General features: G+C 47.2%; 1 protein-coding gene across 1 annotated transcript in view; it reads left to right on the top strand.

Annotated features, from left to right (window-relative positions):
• NDUFB11 (NADH:ubiquinone oxidoreductase subunit B11) overlaps positions 1-25,328 on the top strand; it is a 57,265-nt gene that overhangs the window by 20,669 nt on the left and 11,268 nt on the right. Inside the window, exon 2 of the mRNA XM_063123093.1 lies at positions 7,580-7,710. Coding sequence (XP_062979163.1) covers positions 7,580-7,710 — 131 coding nt within the window. The remainder of the gene's footprint in view (positions 1-7,579; positions 7,711-25,328) is intronic.

Here is a 25,328-nt window from a genome sequence, read left to right as displayed (position 1 = left end):
GCCCAGCTACCCTGCCTCAAGGCTTGCCTTGTGGGGCCTGAGCAGCTTATTATCTGCCCCTTCCTCCCAAAGGCTGTGTCTCAGTAAGTCCTTTGGGACTTCTAATTTTGAGTTATAAACCCCACCTGAATGCCCTGGAATATATGATGCATTTGGTGCCTCTGTGCGTGTGCAGCGTGTTGTTCCTTCACCACCAAGTTAGCTGCAGCCAGATCCCCCACGGCTGTAGCTCCGAAGCAGAGCTTGCAGATCAGTGGTTGCCACCAAACCTTCTTAAACACTGTAAAAGATATTCACCACTGGGGTTGGCCCTGCAGGCAATACATGATTATATTAGCAGTGAGGGCACTGAGTTTTATATGTTGCCAGGCATCCCTGTTTAGCGAGGGCCGGGGGCGGCATGGTGCGGCTAAGAAGTTTCGTGGTGCAGCTAAGAAACCGCGTGTGAAGGTTGGCAACAACACTCCCAGGAGGAAGTGTTGACCAGAGTGGCCCAGTTCCCTGCTGTTTTTCAAAACACAAACTGGAAGAGAGAGGCAACATGGCTTGGGATTGTACCTCTCTGCCACTTGATCAGGAATAGGCAATGCTAAGCTGTGTTTGGAAGAGCTGCACATCCAGACCAGACAGTGATGCCTGCCCGACATCCTACCCAGCACCAGGCAAGCGAGTGGTCCTTGCCGATGTTTCCTCCTGATATACCTGTCATTCCAGGTTTTTAAAAAGAAATGAATTGTCTCAGCTCCGCTACAAAAGCAAGACCAGAGATCCATTGCAAATATAGCTCCCAGGATATGAAAGGGAGGAGGGGCCCCTGTACTCATAAACTTACTGTGACTCAGTCTCAACCGGCAAGTAGGCGAAGGAATAAGGAGACCCTGCTGTGTGTGTGGGGGGGGGGGAGAGGATAGCGTGGTGGCCTGGGGAAGGAAGGCCCTCGCTCCGTAGCTCTCCCCCCCTCCCCGGTGTCCAAACTAGGCCTCTCCTCTGGCCAACTTGAGAACTTTCCTCTCCACCACCACTTCTGGGGTGACCTGCAGATAGCTAGGTCAATTTGCCTGCGCATATGTCCATTGGTTTATGTGTTCTTTCAAGTAAGCAATAAAAAGTAAGTGTGTGTGTGTGTGTGTGAGAGAGAGAGAGAGAGAGAGTGTGTGTGAGAGTGTGTGTGTGTGTGAGAGAGAGAGGGAGGGAGCAGAAGTGTGGGCAGTCTGGGTTGCTGCTGTTGGAGAATTTGCTCATTCGAAGGCTGCTCTCACCCAAGCTCACGGATTCGTCCTTCACAGCCCCGTGCCTAGAACCGGGCAAAAGGAGTATCCAAGCAACAGCCTAAAGAGATCTCATCTCTACTGTTTTTGTTAGTTCCTGGAAATTTCTTTATGATGTGCAAGCAGTCTCCTTTTTCTTTTCTTTTTGTCTTTTCTGCCCCCCCCCCCACAGCTTTTCTTTCTTTTTGGATGGTGGAGGTGGTGGGTAGGGGGAGACTGAATAGGTTGACCATATGAAAAGGAGGACAGGGCCCCTGTATCTTTAACAGTTGTATTGAAAAGGGAATTTCAGCAGGTATTATTCGTATGCCTGCAGCACCTGGTGAACTCCCCTCTTCATCACAACAGTTAACGCTGCAGGAACTATACTAAAGTGACCAGATACAAAAGAGGGCAGGGCTCCTGCAGCTTTAAGTGTTGTGATGAAGAGGAAATTTCACTAGGTGCTGCATGTATACAAATGCCACTGGCTGAAATTCCCTTTTCTATTTTCAATGCACAGAACAGTCTATTGACATGACAAAGTTGACTGGAAATACAAGCCTTTGCCCAAATCTGCTAGGGAAAGGGTATCACTCCTACCCAGGAAGGACCCCATTCCTGTGGGCAGGAATGGATGGCAGGTGGAATGTGCCACATTTCAATTCTACCAAAGTCTAGGCACAGATTCTCCTAAAATGGAAATGAAGTGTGGTCTCTGGTTCATAGAATCATAGAATAGCAGAGTTGGAAGGGGCCTACAAGGCCATCGAGTCCAACCCCCTGCTCAATGCAGGAATCCACCCTAAAGCATCCCTGACAGAGGGTTGTCCAGCTGCCTCTTGAATGCCTCTGGTGTGGGAGAGCCCACAAGCTCCCTAGGTAACTGATTCCACCGTCACACTGCTCTAACAGTCAGGAAGTTTTTTCTGATGTCCAGCCAGAATCTGGCTTCCTTTAAGTTGAGCCCGTTATTCTGTGTCCTGCACTCTGGGAGGATCGAGAAAAGATCCTGGCCCTCCTCTGTGTGACAACCTTTTAAGTATTTGAAGAGTGCTATCATGTCTCCCCTCAATCTTCTCTTCTCCAGGCTAAACATGCCCAGTTCTTTCAGTCTCTCTTCAAAGGGCTTTGTTTCCAGACCCCTGATCATCCTGGTTGCCCTCTTCTGAACATGCTTCAGCTTGTCTGCATCCTTCTTGAATTGTGGAGCCAAGAACTGGACACAATACTCTAGATGAGGCCTAACCAGGGCCGAATAGAGAGGAACCAGTACCTCACGTGATTTGGAAGCTATACTTCTATTAATGCAGCCCAAAATAGCATTTGCCTTTCTTGCAGCCATATTGCACTGTTGGCTCATATTCAGCTTGCGATCTACAACAATTCCAAGATCCTTCTCGTTTGTAGTATTGCTGAGCCAAGTGTCCCCCATCTTGTAACTGTGCATTTGGTTTCTATTCCCTAAATGTAGAACTTGGCATTTATCCCTATTAAATTTCATTCTGTTGTTTTCAGCCCAGCACTCCAGCCTATCAAGATCACTTTGAAGTTTGTTTCTGTCTTCCAGGGTATTAGCTATCCCACCCAATTTTGTGTCATCTGCAAATTTGATCAGCGTTCCCTGGACCTCCTCGCTTTTTGTGGAGCCACATTGGTTTCCTCTGTTGTCTTCTATCTTTTCTCCTTGTTGGAATTGTTTGTAACTGTGCCTTTAAAATTTCCTTTTTTAAATACTCCCACCCATCCTGCACTCCTTTTCTCATTAGGCTCCCTTGCCACAGGACATTACTTACTATACTTCTGAGTTTATTAAAATCAGCTTTCCTAAAATCCAGAGTACGTGTATGGCTACGCTCGACTTTTGTCTCCTTCATAATCAAGAATTCAAGAATGACATGGTCACTTTCCCCCAGAGTTCCCGTAACTGCCACTTTATCCACTAAGTCATCCCTTTTGGTCAATAACAAGTCAAGGATTGCAGATCCTCTAGTTCCTTCCACCACTTTCTGTAGGAGAAAGTTATCACCCATACATGTCAGGAATTCCTTGGAAGGGCCGCTTTTGGCAGTAATGGTCTCCCAACAGGTATCAGGGTAATTGAAGTCCCCCATCACTACTACATCACACTTCCTTGAAACACTGGCAATTTGTTTCTCAAAAGTTTCGTCCTCATCTTCTCCTTGATTGGGTGGTCGGTAGTAGACTCCGATTATCATATTCTTTTTATTCCTAGCCCCATTTATTTTAATCCAGATGCTCTCGATGGGGCTCCCAGTCTCATCCGCCTGTATTTTTGTGCAGGGATAGGTATTTTTAACATATAGTGCAACTCCACCTCCCTTTCTATTTCTTCTATTCTTTTTGAACAAGTTATATCCTTCAATTGCTATATTCCAGTCATGGGAGTCATCCCACCAAGTTTCAGTTATACCTATCAAGTCGTATTTGCCTTCATGTAATAAGAGTTTAAGTTCATTCTGTTTGTTTCCCATGCTCTGGGCATTAGTGTATAGACATCGAAGACCATGTGTTTTATAGTCTGGCTTTGTTCCTACATTGTTGCAGACACTATTTTGGGACACTGTTGGAGCTGTTCTCTGTACTGTGGTGCATTGGCCTTCATCCATTGTTGCCTCAAAATTTACGTCTCCTGCCCCCGTAAGATTCAGTTTAAAGCCCTCCTGATGAAGTTCTTCATGCTGTGGCCGAACTCATTCTTTCCAGCCCTTGTGAGGTGCAACCCATCCCTTGCCAGCAGTCCATGTTCCAAGTAGCGTAGCCCGTGGTCCCAGAATTCAAAACTCTCACGACAGCACCACTTTCGAAGCCAATCGTTCATCCGGAGTATTTTTCTTTCCCTTTCTAATCCTCTTCCAAGAACCGGGAGGATGGATGAGAAAACTACCTGGGCCCCAAAGTTCTTCAGTTTCCTTCCCAGAGCTTCAAAGTCTGAAATCATTTGTTCCCACATGGATGAGAAGAAAGGGGTATGTGTCCGTGGGCTTTATGAGCTTCGGTAACCCTTCAGTCACATCTCTAATCTGTGCTCCAGGGAGACAGCACACCTGGCGAGTCCATGGGTCTTCACGACATACTTGGGTTTCAATCCCACGCAGCAGGGAGTCTCCCACAACGACTCCTCTTCTCTTCTTCTTGGTTGACCTACCTTCTGCCTCTTGGTCACTGTTGCATGGTGTCTCCTGTACTTCCTCCTCTGCAAACTGTCCTTCAGTCTCATTCTCCAGAAGCTGAAAGCAGTTGCTTAACTCCAATGGCTCCACTGGTGCAGAATGCCTTCTAATTCTTCTGCTCCTAACTGTCACTCTTTTCCAGGGAGTTTCCTCTTCATTGGCTTCCCTCCCCTCAGCATACTCCACTTCTGCTTCAGCTGGCTGTTCTTCAATCTCATGTGCTTCTTGTTGCTGTTGCAGTTCCACCGTTCGGTCTAAGAACTCCTCGACTTCTCTTATTCCTTGGAGAGTGGACACTCGCAGCTCAAGTCCTCTCACTTTTTCTTCCAAAAGTGCCACCAGCTTGCACTTGTTGCAGGTATACGCCATGTTGAGCTCAGGCAGAAACACGAACATTGCACACCCTTTGCAGGTCACCACCTCCAGGGACTCCTTTCCATCCGTATTGTCGATTTCTGCTTTGGTTTTTTTTATTTTTCCTTTTTTTATTATAGTGGAATTGCCTTTGCTTTGTTGTGTCCTCTCTGAAGGTACACAACTATATGCATATGTCTTAAGGGAAAGTAGGATCTTTTTTTTTTCTTTTTTCTTTTTCTTTTTTTTTGGTGGTGGTTTTGTGGGTGTTTTTTCTCTTTGTTTTTCTTTGGTTTTCCCACCTCTTTTTTTTTATTTTTTTTTTATTTTATTTTTTTAGAGGCCTCCCCTTGACCTCCCCTGCCGAATTCCCCCGTCAAACTCCTGTTCGCTCGCTCCCTGGAAATCTGGCTTACTTTTATAGCTTCTACTTGAGCTGGGCCAGCTGCTCTTCTCTGCTCCTGCTCAGCTCCAAGTCAGGAACCAGCCCCTTTCCCAGTTCTGGCCCATACATTCACTCTTGCAGTATAGAGGGTAATATTGTCCTACTAGGGTTACTGAGATGATGTATGTGAAGTGCTACATAAATAAATGCAAAACACGTGCTTTCCCCCGTGTTTACTACACAAAGAGAGAACTGGGATAAGCAAAGCAGAATCTGAACCCTGCTAAATTGTCCAGGCTCTCTAAAAATCATGCTCAGGGCTTAATAATCGATGCTGAGCCCCAGAACCTGTTTTCAGTCTCAAGACTTGACCGATTAGTTTGTCCCAGGACCAGAAAATTCCATAAGAGTTGGAAGCATTCCCCCCCCACTGAAATTATTTTGGTAATGCATAGGAATTTTGAATATCCCCCCCCCCTTGGCTGGACCTATTTTGTCTAGCACTGGCAGTTTGACTGGAAAAGAGTTCCTCTGAGCATGTAGTCTTCATTTCCACAGGGTCACTGTAGTCAGCTTCCACTTACATGGGACCAGGAAGCTGCGTGTGTGTGTGTGTGCGCGTGCATGCGCGTGTGTGTGTGCGCGCTCGCCTTCATCTTCTAGAAAGGCATGAGCCCCTGCTCCTCCTGGTCTTGATGTTCCCTTCGAAATCTGGCAAGACTGACAGACTGTGTGCTCTTGGCTGTGCTGAGACATTTCAATGGGGCATTGTGTCATCCTGTATTCTTTGTGTCTGACTTTAGTGTTGTGTCTACCTCTCCTCTCCAAGGAGTTGGCCTCCTCTTGTTTTGCTACCGAAGAAGCAGCTGTGGGGCATACGTGTCATCCAAAAGAGTCCTCTGTGCCTCCGTTTGGGTTAATGATGCCAGGCAGACCTGACCCCTTTGTGGCTTGAAGGCAAGGTTGGACACAAACAGAGTTTGAGGGTTGGGGAGGGATCGCTGCATTCATGTCTGGGGAGTTGAGGGTACCTTGCTGCCTGCAAGTTCAGAAACAGCCAGATAATAAGCACCTTGGGAGCAAAGAATTTTGCTCTGGGATGTTTCTGTGAGAGAAGCCACTTTGCATGCACAAACACACAAGCCTAGTACACAGAGCCGTTGAATTTCATGCTTAACCCTCCCCACTCCCTGCGTACAGTTTTGACAAGTATGTTTTACGTGCTAATGTAATTTTTACCTCTCCACACATGGCAGGGCTGACGGTCTCTCTTCGTTTTCTCTTAATTCTTTCAGGGTTAGCAAAGTGGCTTCGGGCTCATTTTGAACACTATAGGAAAAGAAATATGTGAAGGGGGACAGGAGCCTGAGCTGTGTACAGAAATCACATCCACATCTCCTCTAATTCAAGACCATTTCTCAGATAAATTTTATTTGCTGCAGCTTCCCAAATTGATCTCTAAGATTTTATATATATATATATATATATATATATATATATATATATATATATGACATGTCCTTCCTAGTAGCAAACATAGTTGAAACAAGCCGTGTGAAGGAGGGTGAGGGAACGTGTGTGTGTGTGTGTGTGATTCCTAACATAACTCTTCCTTGCGCTTCTCCTTAAACTCTTGCCCTATTGAAGGTTTCAAGGTTGGCCTCTCCACCCTTTTCTTTGTAAATAGGTGTACAGGGCAAAATGACTGCCAACATCTGTAGCATCTGGTACTGTGGGTGGACAGACAAGTGGGGATGAATATAGCAGAGATTATATATACTAGAGGTGGGCAACAAGCAGGCTGCAGCAGCTATGAAGAGCCAAAGATGCCAAATTTAGCAAGTTTTAAAATTTGGCCCTTTTGAGACCCCCTAGCCACTACAGAGCACTAAAAAGAATGAATTTAACTAGGGAAAAAGCTTTGTTTAACCCTTGTAATACTCTGGAACAATTTGCTACTGAATTTCAGTGGCAAACTCATGTTTTTCTTTTCTCCCCCCCCCCCCATTTTTGGGGTGCTCCATTGACTTCTGTCCGGGAAAGCGTCAGGGTGGTGGTGGCAAAATAGTCCCTGGACTTTCCACAGTTGCCTACCCTTGATGTATACAAACAAGCATTGCAAAAGGACAACAGCTGCATGGCAATGACAAGGAATGATTTCTGATCTCAAATAAAAAAGTAGGATCTGATTTTACATGCATATATATTGGATTAGCTGCATGGGCAGAGAGTAGTAGCCACTTGTCAGATTGCCCTGAACATTTTGGGCAAGTTCTGGAATAAGGATGCGTACAGAGCTGAGCTTGATTGGGGAAAGGCAGAAGGTCTCACTGCTGATGTACAGTATCTACTTCTTCCATAACTGAAAGGTCTCTTTGTTCTGCTTTTTCCTCTTCCAGAATCCAGATTACCATGGCTTTGACTCAGATCCCGTCGTCGATCTGTGGAATATGCGTCTTGTCTTCTTTACCGGCATATCAATTAGCATTGTATTAGGTGCAACCTTCGTGCACTATCTGCCTGACCATGGGTAAGGTCTTTTTTGTGAAACACCATTTCCAGTTATGCCATTCTCTGCAGCCTTTCTGTCCTTTGCACAGTGTCTCTTGGTCAAGATGCTTTGGGGCAAGTAGGCTGGCATGCTCATTATTATGGTAGCTCTTTGCTTCCAAACTTGCTACCACCACACATCCCAGATCTGCCAGCCCTGTATTCCCCATCTTGCTTCACTATGAAGTGATCCCCTTCTTTCTTCTTCGTGGTCTCTGTGCATCACACTGATGGGCTCTGCACCTGCGCGGAGACCTATCGGGAAACTTCCATAGCCTAGAGTTTTGGCGGGAACCCCTCCCCCTCCCTTATATATACGTGGGGTTCCCGCCCTAATCCCTCAGTTCTTCGTTGACCGCCATTGTGGCAAGACCAACTTAGGGCTTCTCTGCTTCAGAAGCGCTTAGAGTTAAAATAACAATTCTATGGCACCTTTTCTGTCTTCTCATATTTCTTTCAATTTGCGTTTCTTTATTTTCCTCGGACGTTATTTTGCGATCCTTGATCGCGGGGCCCAGGCGCATGGCCGTCAAGGCTCCTTTCCATAAGTGTGTCCGCTGTGGGAGCAAACTCCCCCCCCTCTGACGGACACTCTCTCTGTGTTTTATGTCTTGGTGAAGGCCATATTGTAGATACGTGCCACCATTGTATGGCCTTCACCAGACAAATCAGAAAGCATTGTGCGGATCGCTTACGCTCGCTCCTTTGGGATAAGGCCCTCCGAGCCGTCAACGCCCATCCCAAAAAGACAAAAACAACTCCAAAATGAAGCCTACTTCGGCCTCAACTGCAACTAGAGCGGACGATCTCTCAACTGCGCAACACAGCCTGAGAATCATACAAGTTTCTCCATCTAAATCAACTTCTGGTCCAGCTCTCACGCACGAACCAACTACTCCTAAAGGAACATGGTCCTTAAAACATCTCTCTAAAAAGTCCAAAAAACCCAAACATTTGGACCCACAAAGAAAGAAGAAGCGCAGTGAGCAGAGGGATCCATCTCCTCCAAAAGCGCCTTCACGCCCATCAACGCCAATCCCGTCGCTGCCGATTCCATCGACACCGATAGCCGTACCACCTCAGGGATTACCCTCGGTACCGAACATTGTACCTACCACTTCAATCTCTGAGGGAGAACTCGTCGAACCTGCACCAACGAGCCTCGCTATACAGGCTACAGCAATCACCTCACCTGAGAGGCAACAACCCCTAGCCTCTGATATGCCGGAGAGAGGGATGGAACGAGTAACTGAACGGTCTCGATACCGTACCGATAGATCTAGATCCCCTCATGCAGAGTGGGACAGATCATCTGAGTATTCCGCATACAACTACAGAGGGGAATACCCCCCTTGGGAATATTTTCGCCCTCCTCGTTATGAATACAAGTCCAGCAGATACCCTCCTCGACATACACCTCCGTACCGACCTGACGCCAGATCACCATCCAGGCATAGACACGACGACCAGTTCATGCCTCCTCCACAACCCCCATCCAGATCGGACGCCTTACCAGCAAGACGCAGATCACATGACAATCATGTGCCCGTATCACGGTCGAGGCCAAGACAACCCAACTTACCTGCAATTACTGACAGCGCCCTCCAACGTCGACAGCCCTACATAGACTCCCCTGGGTTTCCTTCCGATGACTACGAATCCGACTCCCCGTCGGAACTATCGGTCGCTCCATCGACACCATCCCCGGATGCAGCTGTAGGTTCACAGGAACCAGCTTCACCTCCACAAGACGTCGTGAATTTCTCCGACCATATTCTTCGGATGGCCCAAACACTGGGACTAGAAGTACAAAAACAAATAGAAAGACCTAAGAACCCTGTTTTCGATGCAATTACAACAGAAAGTGCAACATCGGTAACGATACCATACCTCCCCACTTTATTGCAAACTGCACAACAATCGTGGAAAACCCCTTCGTCTCTAACCCCAGCTTCAAAGAAGCTAGAGAACATGTACAATGTCCAAGAAGCAGATACGGCTTTTCTTTTAAAACACCTGCCACCCAACTCTGTAATAGTAGAGTCGGCCCAGGGAAAATCTCACAGAATCCACGCCTCCCCGGTCGATAAAGAGGGCAGACGATTGGATTTCATGGGACGCCGCATTTATACATCAGCGTCACTAAGCATGAGAGTAGCCAATTACCAGGCTACTATGGCCCAATATCAACTCTTCTTATGGGAGAAGATAGGGGCACTTTGTGACGACCTCCCTGAAGATCGAAGCGACTTATCCAGAATTTTTCTGAGCGAAGCATCCGAACTCGCCAGATTACAAATCCATTCCGCCATGCATCAAACAGACTGCGGCACCAGGACCATGATGGCTGCTATCGCATTATGCAGGCATGCTTGGTTGCGATCCACTTCCTTAACCCAAGAGGCACGAACAAGGATAGAAGACCTTCCGTTCGATGGACTAGGACTATTCCATGCTACTACAGATGACACCATGAACTCTGTGCAAAAGGCCCGCACTACTGCTAGGAAAATGGGTCTAACACAACCACTACAACCATTTAAGCAACGCCCCTGGTACCGACAACAATACCAACCGGCTACCAGATTCCGTACGGACCGCACTTTTCGCCAACAACAACAACCACAGCAAGGAAAAAGACAGTACAACGCAGGGAAATACCAGTCCTACCGCAAACGACAGGAACCCACAAAAAAGTAGCGCCTTTGACTCTCACCGCGAGTTGCGAACCGAACACTCCTTTTTCTTCGATGGCCATCTCTCAAACTATCTACACGCGTGGGAGGCCATTACCACCGACAAGTGGGTCCTCACCATCGTAGAGTCAGGCTACATGATCGAATTCAACAATCCTCCTCCTTTTTCAGGAATAAAAGTGACCAAACCATCACCAACACTCTCACAAGAAGTGCAAACCCTACTAAGAAAGGGCGCCATTCGCCCTCTACACCAGCACGAAATAGACACAGGGTTCTATTCAAGGTACTTCATGGTCCCGAAAAAGGACGGGGGTCTCAGGCCGATCTTAGACCTCAGAAACGTCAACAGATTCATCACAACTCAAAAGTTCAGGATGGTCACTCTAGCACAAATAACCCCACTACTAGCCAAAGGAGACTGGTTCGCAACTATAGATCTCAGAGACACTTATTTTCATATTTCCATAAGACAGGACAGCCAGCAATACCTACAGTTTGCTATAGGCAACCAGTTCTTCCAGTTCCTAGTTCTCCCATTCGGATTGGCAACAGCACCACGCGTCTTTACCAAATGCATGACCGTGGTATGCGCACACCTAAGACTACAAGGAATACAAGTCTACCCATATATAGACGACTGGCTTTTCGTAGCAAAAACATACCACCAACTCCAGCAACATCTCAACACCACTCTCCAACTCCTGCAACACCTCGGATTGTGCGTAAATATAGAGAAGTCGGTCCTTCAGCCCACTCACACCATTCGCTTTATCAGTATCGATATCGACTCCACCACTTGCCGAGTCTATCTTCCGGAACACAGAGCTGCAACCCTCGCAGCCCTAGCAAAGAAACTCCGCTGTCGACAAACAACAACCGCTCACACTGTACAAAAACTTTTAGGATACATGGCAGCAACAACCTCCGTAGTACAGTTTGCAAGGCTCCATATGAGGCAATTGCAAAACTGGTTCCTACGGGCATACGACAACCAACACGACGACCAGCGCCTCATCCTTCGGTTACCTACAGAAGTAAAGCAGTCCCTAAACTGGTGGGAGAACCTAGACAACCTCACTCAGGGACTACCCTTCCAAGTACCAGCACCTACCAAAACTGTAGTAACAGATGCCTCCCTGTCAGGTTGGGGAGCACATTGCGGTCCCCTAAACGTCCAATCACGATGGTCGAGAGCCGAAGCACTCAACCATATCAACTATTTGGAACTACTAGCTGTACAGAGAGCCTTGAAAGCTTTTGTTACCGTACTTCAAAACCAGCACATCACGGTCGCTTCGGACAATACAACGGTAGTTTTCTATCTAAACAAACAGGGAGGAACACGCTCCAGTCGTCTTCTGCACCTCACAATGAAGATCTGGCAATGGTGCATCATCAACCAGATATACCTCACATCGGTATACATAGCGGGTCGGGACAATGTTCTTGCCGACCAGTTGAGCTGCTCCCCTTCCACAACACACGAATGGACACTTCACCCTGACGTTCTAACAAACCTATTCACCAAATGGGGAATGCCAACAGTGGACCTATTCGCAACACACCATAACGCAGCATGTCACAACTTTTGTAGCCGAGCAGGGACCAGTCCAGGGTCCCTCGGAGATGCGTTCAACATAAATTGGCCAGGAACTTTATTTTACCTGTTTCTCCCCTTTCCCCTCATAGTCGGAGTCTTATCCAAGATAGAACACGACAACACGAACTGCATCCTCATTGCACCCTGGTGGCCACGCCAACCATGGTTCACCAGGCTACTTCTCCTCTCAGAGAACAAATATCATCGACTTCCCCAACGACTGGACTTACTAACAATCCAACAGGGCAGAGTCAGGCATCCCAACCTGAACACCCTGAGACTCACAGCATGGAGGATCAATCAGGCTGTAGCCCCAGACACGCTTCCCGCTCCCATTCAGAATATTATATTAGAGTCTAGGAAACCCAATACTCGACGATCATACCTAGCAAAGTGGAAACGTTTCTCCACATTTGCCTCCAAATCTAACTTCGACTCCTTACATCCCTCCGTCACAGATATTCTACAATTTTTGTATACTTTACATCAAGACGGCCTCAAACCAAACTCTTTAAAAGTGTATCTAGCAGCGATTGCAGCTTACACTAGCTGTCACAACAATCCACCCCTAACTACACATCTACTAGTGAAAAGTTTTTTGAAAGGATTAAAGAACACTACCGGCCCATCGCGATCAATAGTCCCCACATGGAGTCTCTCGGTGGTTCTCCACTCCCTCACGAAACCTCCATTCGAATCTCTAGCAACAGCTAATTTCAAGCTACTCTCCCTTAAAGTTGCATTCTTAATTGCAATAACATCGGCACGAAGAGCAGGAGAGCTAGCTGCTCTAAGAATAGATCCACCTTATTTAGCGTTCCATAAAGACAAAGCTACTTTACGCCCAGATGTGGCTTTTCTACCAAAGGTGGTATCAGACTTTCACTTGGGACAGGATATTACCCTCCTTCTTCCAATCACCGACAACACCGCTAGAGTGTACTATGCACACTCTAGACGTACGTCGAGCCTTAGCTTTCTACAAAGCCAGAACGGAACCATTTCGAAAGTCACCTAGACTATTCATATCCTACGCTGGAAAATCTAAAGGACTACCCATCTCATCACAAAGAATAGCTGCTTGGGTTGTCCAAACCATCAAGCTTGCTTATGAGATTGCTCATCTACCCGTACCAATACAGGTTAGAGCCCACTCTACGAGAACAGTGGCAACCTCGGTTGCCTTTGGAAAAGGGGTGTCATTACCCGCTCTCTGTAAAGCAGCTACCTGGGCTAAACCCTCCACATTCATAAGACACTATCGTCTCGATGTTCGTGCCAGAGAGGACTGCGCCTTCGGCCAAGCCGTTTTATCTGAGATTCTCCACTAACGACACCGACCCTCCTCCAAGGTAAATCAGCTTGCTAATCGCCCATCAGTGTGATGCACAGAGACCACGAAGAAGAAAGTCAGGTTGCCTACCTGTAACTGTAGTTCTTCGAGTGGTCATCTGTGCATTCACACAACCCACCCTCCAGCCCCTCTCGGGTCGTTTATAGACGTATGTTCATCCTTCTACTCAATCAAGGATAGATATTACACCGTCGATACCGACGTTTTTTTCTTTAGGTCATCTTATCGACATCATACATCTCTCGGTCAGGAAGGCCACAATGACGGTCTCCTAGAAACTGAGGGATTAGGGCGGGAACCCCACGTATATATAAGGGAGGGGGAGGGTTCCCGCCAAAACTCTAGGCTATGGAAGTTTCCCGATTGGTCTCCGCGCAGGCGCAGAGCCCATCAGTGTGAATGCACAGATGACCACTTGAAGAACTACAGTTACAGGTAGGCAACCTGACTTTCTCCTGTCCTCAAAGCCCTTCTGATCTCTCTTCCCAATTTGGCCAAATGTTTCCTTTTCTAATAGCCCACTGTCTTAGAAAGTCCATGTGCCTTGTGCAGAGGGAATCATAGAATAGCAGAGTTGGAAGGGGCCTACAAGGCCATCTAGTCCAACCCCCTGCTCAATGCAGGAATTTACCCTAAAGCATCCCTGACAGATGGTTGTCCAGCTGCCTCTTGAATGCCTCTAGTGTGGGAGAGCCCACAAGCTCCCTAGGTAACTGATTCCACCGTCGCACTGCTCTAACAGTCAGGAAGTTTTTCCTGATGTCCAGCCGGAATCTGGCTTCCTTTAACTTGAGCCCGTTATTCTGTGTCCTGCACTCTGGGAGGATCGAGAAGAGATCCTGGCCCTCCTCTGTGCGACAACCTTTTAAGTATTTGAAGACTGCTATCATGTCTCCCCTCAATCTTCTCTTCTCCAGGCTAAACATGCCCAGTTCTTTCAGTCTCTCTTCGTAGGGCTTTGTTTCTAGAAGGGAGTAGCCTGTAAGAATCTGCTTTCAGTACTTGTAATTCCTCAAACATGAGGTGCCTGGGCACAAGCTTTCCTTGGATTTGGTAGCAGTTTGTTTGTTTGATATGTATCCCACCTTTCTGGTCAAAGCAGCTTACAATAATTAATATAATTTTACAACAACAACAAGCAAATTCATTAAAACATAATTTAAAACAATTAAGAATACAACTAACAGAACGAAACAGTTTCCATCCCAACCCACTTACGCACCAAAGGTCAATTTGAAGAAAGTGGTCTTTGCCTGTTGATGGAAGGGCAGCAGAGAAGGAGTGAACCATTTATTTATTTATTTATTTATTTATTTAGATATTTGTATCCTGCCCTATATTATTGGGATCTCAGGGTGGTGTACAGATAAAATCAGTTCAAACCGTATAAAACAATAAATGATGTACACAGCTGAAAACATACTAAACTAAAACCAGTAAATTAAAAGCAATAGAACGAATACAACTATGTGCAGCTTTTAGGCTAATTTAGCCCTTCAAGGCTTTGATAAAAAGCCACGTTTTAACTCAGTGCCGCAACAAGGCACCAGTCGGGCCTCCCAAGAGGAGGGAGTTCTACAACCAGGGTGCCATAATAAAGAAAGCCCCCTCCCAGCCTCCAACAGCCCTCTTTTGCGTTGCCATCAAACACGCCTCTGAAAGTGGCGGGGTCTCCAGGCAAGCTCGTATGGGAGAAGGCAGTCTTTCAGGAAGCCTGGGGCTCATCTACACCAAGCAGGATATAACACTATGAAAGTGGTATGAAAGCGGTATATGGTATGTGTCATTGGGCCCCAACAGTTGTCAGTGCACTTCAATACCACTATAAAGCAATAGTGTGGCTCTTGCCTTTTATATACCGCTTTCATACTACTGTCATAGTGGAATATCCTGCTTGGTGTAGATGAGCCCCTGGTCCCAAACTCAGAAGAGCTCCACTCTTCTTTGTGTTTCCTATACTAGTTTGTGAAATTTCAACCAAGGTATTGTAACCTTGCTTTTATACATAATAACCTCCAGTTCACCGGCATGCCTCTTGGGCCTGCTGCGCTTCCAGTACAATGCACCCTCCTCTCTGGTAGGGGCCCATATATGTATTGGAAACCCAGTGGCCCCAGGGAAAAAGAGAGGCATAATGGTGAATGAAAAGTATGAATCCTCATAGCAACCTTAGGGTAATGGCTGAGGGTGTGTGTGTAGATGCAAAGCAAACTATTAGCAGTGCCCAGAAAATTTGTTAAATTGCAGGAGTGTTTATGTTCCAGCACATTTTGTAGCTCTTTTTCAGGGGAATGTCTCACCATGGTGGTGGTGGTGGTAATTAAGTATGTATTAAAGTATTACATGAGATTAGTCACATGCACATTTCTTAGGGGGGGGAGAGTGTCAATATACTTGGACAGAGACTAATTATAGTGCGGTAGGAATGCCTTTGCTCTTTCTCAGTCTGCAATATTGCTGTAATACTTTTATGTCACCTTGTTGTCACCTAAAACTTTAGTGTTCTTGGTACTTCAAGAGGCAGACTTTTTACAAGATGCCTTAAGTGCCATGGGGGGTGGGCATAGGAAAGCAGGGTACAAATCAAATAAATAAATGATTTCAGTGTTTTTGTTACATTTGGCTTTCTTGGTACGCGCATATGGCATATCTAAAGGAAGTCTGTATAGGCCAAAACGCTTTGGGATTGTAGATACTTTTGTGATTCAATAAATTTTGTGTGCCTCTGATGGTCTGCTTTGCATCAGTATTTTTTTTTTTTTTTTTGAGCCTTCACTGCCTTTTGTGTCCTTTCTCTGGTGAAGCAGGGATCCTGCTTTGAGGAGAACAGAGGGAAAGGTTTAGCAAAGAGATGGAGGCAATTAGAGGGAAATAATCAAAGGCCCTGAATCCGCTGCTTGTGGTGGGTCTAAGATCCTTGGGAGATGGAGGTGGATTTGACTGACAGGAGGCTGTCAAAGCAGCTTTCCTCCCACCCAGCAAGGAGCTGAAATCGTGGCTCCAGGTTAAAACGCAGCCTGCTGCCTTTGATGCACATATCCTCTGCCTGTGTGCTCACCACTCTGCCCATGCCTACCCTCTTGTTCCAGGCAGATCCACCCCCATGGGATATTGCCATGCAGAGTTGTACCTTGCCCAGGTAGAGCTTCAGTTTGGAGCGAGTCTCTACAGGTGCTGAACACGAGGGACATTGTTGTTATTAGCTGAGAGGGCTGGAAAGCTTGGAAGGAGTGAGGTGTCTGGGCCTAATCCTCTGCCTTGTGTACAATCCTGAGGGTGCTTGCATAGGCTTAACCAATCACAACATCAGTGGATTCAGCCGATACTTTTCTTGCCACTTCCTGTGGGTGTATTATTCTTAGGAGTGGGTATAGCATTCTTTGCCGCTAAATCTCCCTACCCCCACCCTCCTGCAGCCTGACTGAATAGATGTTGCCATGCAACCCATTGGCACCCCAACTCCAGGTGAAATCTACTGCTTACCGAATTGGCATGAACGAGATTCCACTTGCCCTCCTCTAGATGCCAGGCCTCTATCCGTAGCCATGGCAAAATTCAAGCCTGGCTCTTATTAGGCTCTTCCCAGTCTGGCCCTTCCTTTATGGAGAATCGCAATCTTGACCCTTCCTAAAGTATGTGAGACAGACTATAATAGGGACTGCTATAGAAAGTGGACCATATACAAGTATGTCTACATACACTGTACAATCGGCACAGCTCATCATGGCTTATTTAGGGTCTGTTTTAGGGTTCTGCAAGGATTAACCCTCACAAAACCCACCCCCACCAGCCTCGGACAACACAATAAGCAGTAGTCGTGGCTTGAATATTTAAAATGGCGACTGGCACATACCACAACCCACTGTGGCTTTAGTAAGCTATGGTGGGCTGTTTGATCATACAAACAGGCGCACCCGCTTTATAGGCTCACCTCAGCTGCTCACCCTTCAGCCACGCAACACAAGAGTCTGATTACAGAGAATCAAAAGAGGCTGCTTTTAGGAAAAGCAGTTACAAGGAGAAGGAGCGAATTGCAAGATAGAACAAAATGAAAAAAAGGCTGCTGCCAGAGGTATTACATCATCCTTCCCCAACCTAGCCCCTTCCATGCATGTTGAACTATAACTCTCATCATCCCCAGTCAACTGGGTGGCGAATAACAGGCGTTCTTGTCCAAAACATCTGGAGGGCACCAGGTTGGAGAAAGCTGTACTATTGCATGATGCCATCTTCTAGAAAGCTGGGACCTTCCCCTGTCATGTCCTCCACCTATGCCCTTTGTTGATCCAGAATAATGAAAAATATCCGTTTCCTTTCTCCACCCCATCCTGGGTGGTCTCATATGATCTTGGTTCCCTGATTAAATCAGTGGTCCTTCCCTATGCTTCATTGTATGCTTTCTATTTCCATCTCTTCCTGCTTTTTACCCCACAATATCCACTTTTGTCCTCAGCAGAGTGGAACCCAAAAAGTTATGAAACGTAACTTCAGGGCATTTTTTCTTCTGTGGCCTTATGGGAAATGTGGAAGTGGGTTCTTTGGATTAGGAGAAAAAGTCATGTGACCCAGCCACTTGAAATTGGGATTCCCAACCTGAGCACCTATGATTTCGGGGGTGGGGGTGGCAGGTATATGGCAAGTGGCCATATTTTGGCTTGGAGTTGGAAAACACGGCTTCATTCGCCCTCCCCTGCCTTCTCCGTTATAGTTGCACTAATGCATGGTGAACCTTTTAGGATGGGTTGTACTAAAAATAAGGACTAGAATGTCCATTGGAAACAATGGGAGCTATCCAAGGCTCCATGGGAAAGAATGCGAGAGCTGTGAGTGACAGTTGAGATAAGTGGTGCAAGCTACAAATAAAGCAAGGAATGGATCCCAAGAGGGAGTGGTCATAGGGACAGAAATGAAGTGAGCTGGTTTATGCTGTCTTTCTGTTTGCTTATCCCTTGTAGGACTCCAGTGGCAAAGGCTGGGGCCTATACTCCCTGCCCCCACCCCAAGACTTCAAGCCCCTCATAGACTTAGAAGGTGTTTCTCAATTAGAAACCACTTAGAGACTTTTCCTCTGTAACCACAAAGGCTAGAAACTTGGGTGATTTCAGAAGATGTGTTAGCCACCCATTTCCATGGTGAAGGATTTCTAATATAGATACTGCTTCCATTCAAAGGTAAAAGTTGTTGCTATTTCTTCTTCAAAATAATCTGGGACAGCTAGGCTTCAGCCAACCAAACTATATCACTTGGTAATTGCGATCATCGCATGACACCCTCCACCCTCTTAAAAATTCTAAGTATTTCTCACACACACCTCACCTCCCTTCTAGGTCAGTGTCCAAGAGAAATTGCATTCCCAAATATTTATTTGTTTATTATGTTTATATCGTGGCTTTTTTCCTTCAAGGAACCCAAGGCATCGTACATAATCCTCCTCCTCCTGCTCTCCATTTTATCCTCACAACAACAACCCTGTGAGGTAGGTTGGGCTGAGAGTCTGTGACTGTCACTCAGTGAGCTTCCATGACCGAGTGGGGACTAGAACCTGGATCTCCCGACTCCCAGTCCCAACACTCTAGCCACTACACCACACTGGCCTTGTTCAGGGAGAGTTCCCAGCTTAAACAGCCCCTGCTCCAAAGGCAGCACAGATTTACGTTTATCTCCCTCCCCCACCTTACATATGCCCACCTTTTCCCCAAAACCAACAGTTCCAGAGAGGATCACACTGCAAGCATGGGGGGGGCATAAGTGCAATGAGACGAGAGAGGACATCCTTACTAATTAGCCGCGTGTTTCAAAGGGAGTGAAAAGGAGCCCCTGGCAGCAATTGTGTTCTTGCTGCATTTGTGTGTGTAGGGGTGGGGGTGGGGGTGGGGGAGTGGGGGGAGAATCTGGATCAAGTAAGTTTAGGGGTCACAATCTGAACCAATGGTTACAGATTGCTCTTGGCATCGTACTTTATTTATATCGTGTCCTATCCCGAGAGTTTTCAGGGCAGCTAACACTTCTGAATGACATAGCGGGTTCTTCTTCGTGGTCTCTATGCATCACACATATGGGCTTTGCGCCTGCGCAGAGACCAGACCGGAACCTTCTCTAGCTGAGTGGAACATTTTTGGCGGGAACCCCTCCCCCACGCTACCGCGCATGTCCATGGGGTTCCCGCCCTTACCTCAGTTCTTCGTCGTCCGCCATTGTGCCTAGACCGAAAAACTTAACCTCTAGCGTTTCTCTGTTTAAATCTGTTAAAAATACTTTCTAGCTTACCTTTTCTTCAGCTTTCTTCTTTTTCGTCCTTTTTCTCTCTTTATCTATATAATATATATATATATATATATATATATATATATATATATATATTCTCTTGTAGATAGTTTTTTCTTAGCGACTACGGTCGCGACTGCCGCATGGCAGTAAAGGCCCCGTTCCGCAAGTGTGTCAAGTGCGGAGCCAAATTACCTCCTACGGACGGATACTCCCTTTGTGTCCTTTGTTTAGGTGAAGGTCATATTGTAGAGGCGTGCCACCATTGCATGTCCTTTACAAAGCAGACCAGAAAGAACAGGGCAGACCGCCTTCGCTCAATACTTTGGGAGAAAGCCCTCAGAGCTACAGAGGCTCCAATGGATAAAACGGCAGTTGATAAGCCCGTTTCTGACCGAAGCACAGGGACGAGTGTGCAAGCCAGAGCAACTGATAGGGCACAGATACCCCTGACGCCTGGCCGGTCATTGGCAAGTTCTGCAGCCAAGAAAATTTTGAAAAAGGCCAGAACGCCAAAATCCTCCATTGAAATGGAGAAGAAAAAGAAGAAGAAATCTGCGGAGAAACCCTCTCGTGGTTCTCCTCGACCGTCTGAGCCTCCTCGAAGGCAGACAGCTCCTCCTGCCGCCGTTTCGGTATCGAGGCATGTCTCGACGCCGAGACCCCAGTCGATACCGAAGAACACGGTACCGATACACCCTCCCAGTTTATCGGAGGGTGAGTTACGAGACTCGGCATCAGCAGCCTCGACACGGGGGCCTGTAAGACTGCAAGCGTCGCAGGATATAATCCCCTTGCGGGTGTCGCCTAGACGAACACTGAGGCGTGATTGGGACAGGGTCTCCCAGTATTCTGAGCCCCAAGGCAGGCAGAGCTTCTACGATTGGGATCGTTACTGACCCCAAAGATATTACCATTCCGACCAAGGTTATCAATATCCACAGGAGGAATGTTTTGCCCAACCTCCACCTACTACCAGGGTCTGCCAATTGCCGTTACGGCCTCCATCAGCATATCAATCTCCGTCTCGACGCCAAAGCTGCTCTTCAACACCAGCCGCTGCAGCTGTCACGGTACCGACAGAGCAGGAGCTAATTCAACCAGCACAACATCAGATACAACTGGTTACTGTTTCATCGCCGGAGGGTAACTACCCATCTGACTCCGACTCGGTACAGTCAGTAGCAGCATCCGTACCATCGCCAAATGATGCTGTGCATGGAGAAGATCCCTCATCACCATCGGATGATATGGTGAGGTTTTCGGACCACATGTTAAGAATGGCCAGGGCACTAGGCTTAGATCTCGAACAAGCAGACGAGCCGGTGATCGACCCCATCTATGATGTTTTTCAAACGAAAACCAATTCTACAATTGCGATCCCATTTCCTCCAGCACTCAAGCAGACAGCGCAATTATCATGGGAGACACCGGCTATGACACAATCGGCTTCAAAGAGATTGGAGACCCTTTATCGTATTCAGGAGCGGGATGCGGGATTCTTAATCAAGCACCCAAAAACAAACTCAATCGTGGTGGAGTCAGTTCAGGGTCAATCACAGAGAGCCCATTCCGCTCCCATGGATAAAGAGGGTAGGAAGCTAGATTTAGCAGGAAGAAAGATCTATTCTGCAGCGTCCCTCGGTATCAAAGCCTCAACTTATGAAGCGACGATGGCAAGATACCAGCTCTTCCTCTGGGAGAAAGTGGGGTCACTATGTGACTACCTCCCAGAGGATAAAAGAGACTTAGCGAGGGTCTTCCAATCGGAGGCTTCGGCAATTGCAAGGCAACAATTATCGACAGCAAGACACCAAGTTGATTGCCACTCAAAGAATATGATGGGGGCCATATCTTTGAGGAGGCATGCCTGGCTACGATCAGCCAACCTTCCGACCGAGACAAAGGCTAGAATTGAAAACATGCCCTTTGATGGCGAAGGCTTGTTTAATTCAAAAACCGACGAGACCTTAGACTCCATCTATAAGGCTCGTACGACTGCTAAAAAGATGGGTTTCTCTGCCCCTCCTGTACATTACAAACCCAGAAGATGGACAAGGCCACCTGTACAACATCAATATCGGCAACGGCCTCAATACCAGCAGCCAAGGCAGCAGCAACAACTTCAGAGGAAGCGGCCTTACCAGAGCCGTTTCCAGCAGGAAAAACGTCAGCCCGACTTCTCTAAGAAGCAGCGGGTTTGACTCTTCGGTACCAGATCCACCTCCCTTTGCGAACCGCCTAGCACCCCATTACCATCAATGGGAGTCAATAACAACAGACTCCTGGGTGCTCACTATCATCAACTCGGGCTATGCCATCGAGCTCGATGTCCTTCCTCCTTTTTCGGGTGTGAAAGTAACGGCGCCATCCCCTCCTCTGCTGCTCAAAGTACAGACCTTGCTGTCGAAGGGAGCCATCTCTCCCGTATCCGCAGAGGAACTCAACCAGGGGTTTTTCTCCCGATACTTCACAGTCCCGAAGAAAGATGGAGGTCTTCGACCGATCATGGACTTAAGACAATAGAACAAATTCATCACCCCGAGGAAGTTCCGTATGACAACAGTTACTTCGATTTTGCAACTCCTACACAAGGGGGTTTGGTTCGCAGTGGTGGATCTGAAGGATGCGTACTTCCATATCTCCATCAGGAAGTCGCATCAAGCTTACCTTCGGTTTTCGATCGGTGCATCCCAGTACCAGTTCACCGTTCTTCCGTTTGGATTGGTCACGGCACCGAGAGTCTTCACCAAGGTCATGGCGGTGGTATGTGCCCACCTAAGACAGAAAGGCATTTATGTTTATCCATACCTGGACGACTGGCTTCTGGTAGCGGACAACAGCGAGACGCTCCAGTCAGATATTCTAACCACCCTCAACCTGTTGGACTCGTTGGGTCTGTGGGTCAACGAAGAAAAGTCCATCTTGACCCTGCAACAGAGGTTGGACTTCATAGGGGTAACTCTGTCGTCTCGAGATGGAAGAGCATACTTACCGTCGACCAGGGCGAACATCTTACAGCAGTTAGCCATCGATACCGAGAGCCGCCGAAAAGTTTCGGCATGGACAATTCAGAGACTGTTAGGTCTGATGGCAGCTACTACGGCAGTCATCAGATTTGCAAGACTCAGAATGAGGATATTACAGGCCTGGTTTTTGAGAACTTTCGATCTCCGGCACGATGCCCGGCGAACTTACCTTTCGATACCGAAGCAAGTGAGGGCATCTCTGAAATGGTGGTTCTCGATGTCGACGCTTCTGGAGGGCGTTCCATTCCAACAGCAGGAGCCCTCGGTAACGATCACAACGGATGCATCCCTAGAAGGATGGGGAGCTCATTGCAACTCCCTTACCGCTCAAGGTCGCTGGCCTCGATCACAGAGAGAACATCACATCAACCATCTCAAACTTTTGGCAGTAGAAAATGCAGTAAAGACATTTGCACAGATGATCGAGGGCCAAAATGTCTTGATCGCGACGGACAATACCACCGTAGTGGCTTACATCAACAGGCAGGGTAGAACAAGATCGCACCCCCTGAACCGTTCTGCACTCAGGATCTGGAACTGGTGCATAAAGAAAAAGACTTACCTGACTGCGATCCATGTAGCCGGCAAGGACAACATCATTGCGGACTCCCTCAGCAGGTCCTTCCATGTCGACCACGAGTGGGAGCTCGATGCCGAGGTCCGAGACGGTCTTTTTCGGTACTGGGGCCGCCCTGCTGTCGATGTCTTCGCTACCGAGGACAACGCAGTCTGTACCAAGTTTTGCAGCAGGGCAGGAAGAGGAAAGCACTCATTAGGAAACGCTTTCACCAGGACTTGGAGAGGGAATCTGCTGTACATCTTTCCACCCTTTCCACTATTGACGAAGGTGTTAGCCAAGATCCAGATGGACAACTCGAACTGCATCTTGATCACACCATGGTGGCCTCGACAAACGTGGTTCCCGCACGCCCTTCGACTATCGAACGGGGATTACATCAGGCTCCCGTCGATACCGAAGCTACTGTCTCGACACCAGGGCAGGGTTCGACACGCAGATTTGTCGACCCTCAAATTGACCGCATGGAAGATAACAGCCATGCCTCCTCTTCCACCAAGGAGACCATATTATTTTAGCAGCCCTAAAGCCTTCCACGAGGAAGTCTTATGCGTCAAAATGGCAAAAATTCCAAAACTTCACTGTGAAGAATAATCAGACACCAAAATCTTGCCGTATACCTTTAATCCTCAATTATTTGTTGATGCTCTTCCAGCAGGGACTCAAACTTACTTCTATCAGAGTCCATTTGGCAGCTATTACATCTTTTCATCGAGGAGTGGATGGTTTTACACCTTTTACTCATCCAACAACCAAAAAAATTCTAAAGGGACTCAAAAATACAATACCAGCTATAAAATGTATTGTTCCACCATGGAGCCTGTCAGTTGTGCTACAGGCATTAACACGCAAACCCTTTGAGCCTATGGCTTCGACAGATTTTAGACTTCTAACTTTAAAGACTGTCTTTTTAGTAGCCATTACATCAGCAAGACGTGCAAGTGAGCTTAAAGCTCTCAGGATAGATGTTCCATACACTATCTTTCATAAGGATAAGGTTGTGCTACGCACAGACCCAGCCTTTCTGCCTAAGGTAGTGTCATCCTTTCATCTGTCTCAACATATTACCCTTCCTGCTTTCTTTCCTAATCCAACATCACCTCTTGAGTCTTCTTTGCATACTCTCGATGTAAGAAGAGCTCTTGCTTTTTACAAAGACAGGACAGAGAATTTTGGGAAGACAAAGCAATTGTTTATTTGTTATGGTGAGCCTTATAAGGGCCTCCCTGTCTCATCTCAGCGACTGTCACGCTGGATAGTGGAGACAATTGAATTGGCCTACTCTATTTCCAAATTAGAGTTAGTAAAACCTGTGACAGCTCATTCTACCAGAGCCGTCTCAACATCGGTTGCCTTCACCAGAGGTGTTCCACTGGCAGAAGTCTGTAGAGCCGCAACGTGGTCCACTCCATCCACGTTTGTCAAGCACTACAGTTTGGACACTCGTGCGAGGCAGGACTGCTCTTTTGGGAGGACAGTGCTTTCAGAAATCTTCAGATGATGCACCAACCCACCTCCAAAGGTATGTCAGCTTGCTACTCGCCCATATGTGTGATGCATAGAGACCACGAAGAAGAAATGCAGGTTGCTTACCTGTAACTGTAGTTCTTCGAGTGGTCATCTATGCATTCACACAACCCACCCACCATCCCCTCTTGGTGGTGTAAGACTTATAAATGACACTGTTATATTGTGGAATGTACTTTATTTTATTTACACTCATGTTTATGGGGGCACAATGTCGGACTCCTGTAAACTGAGGTAAGGGCGGGAACCCCATGGACATGCGCGGTAGCGTGGGGGAGGGGTTCCCGCCAAAAACGTTCCACTCAGCTAGAGAAGGTTTCGGTCTGGTCTCTGCGCAGGCGCAAAGCCCATATGTGTGAATGCATAGATGACCACTCGAAGAACTACAGTTACAGGTAAGCAACCTGCATATCCATGCCTTGTAAAGGTTTTTTTTTAATAGAAACCAACCAGACAAATGGGAAAAGGAGGAAAAACAAGAGCATACAAAGGCGGGACTATCTTGCTAGGAAAGCGAGCGTTTCTGCCCCGTGTGTGGCCCAGCCCTG

Source organism: Elgaria multicarinata, chromosome 3 (assembly GCF_023053635.1).
Source record: "Elgaria multicarinata webbii isolate HBS135686 ecotype San Diego chromosome 3, rElgMul1.1.pri, whole genome shotgun sequence".
NCBI classification, from domain to species: Eukaryota; Metazoa; Chordata; class Lepidosauria; order Squamata; family Anguidae; genus Elgaria; species Elgaria multicarinata.
Note: the sequence above shows the minus strand (reverse complement) of the source record. Positions and strands in the feature narration are given on the sequence as shown.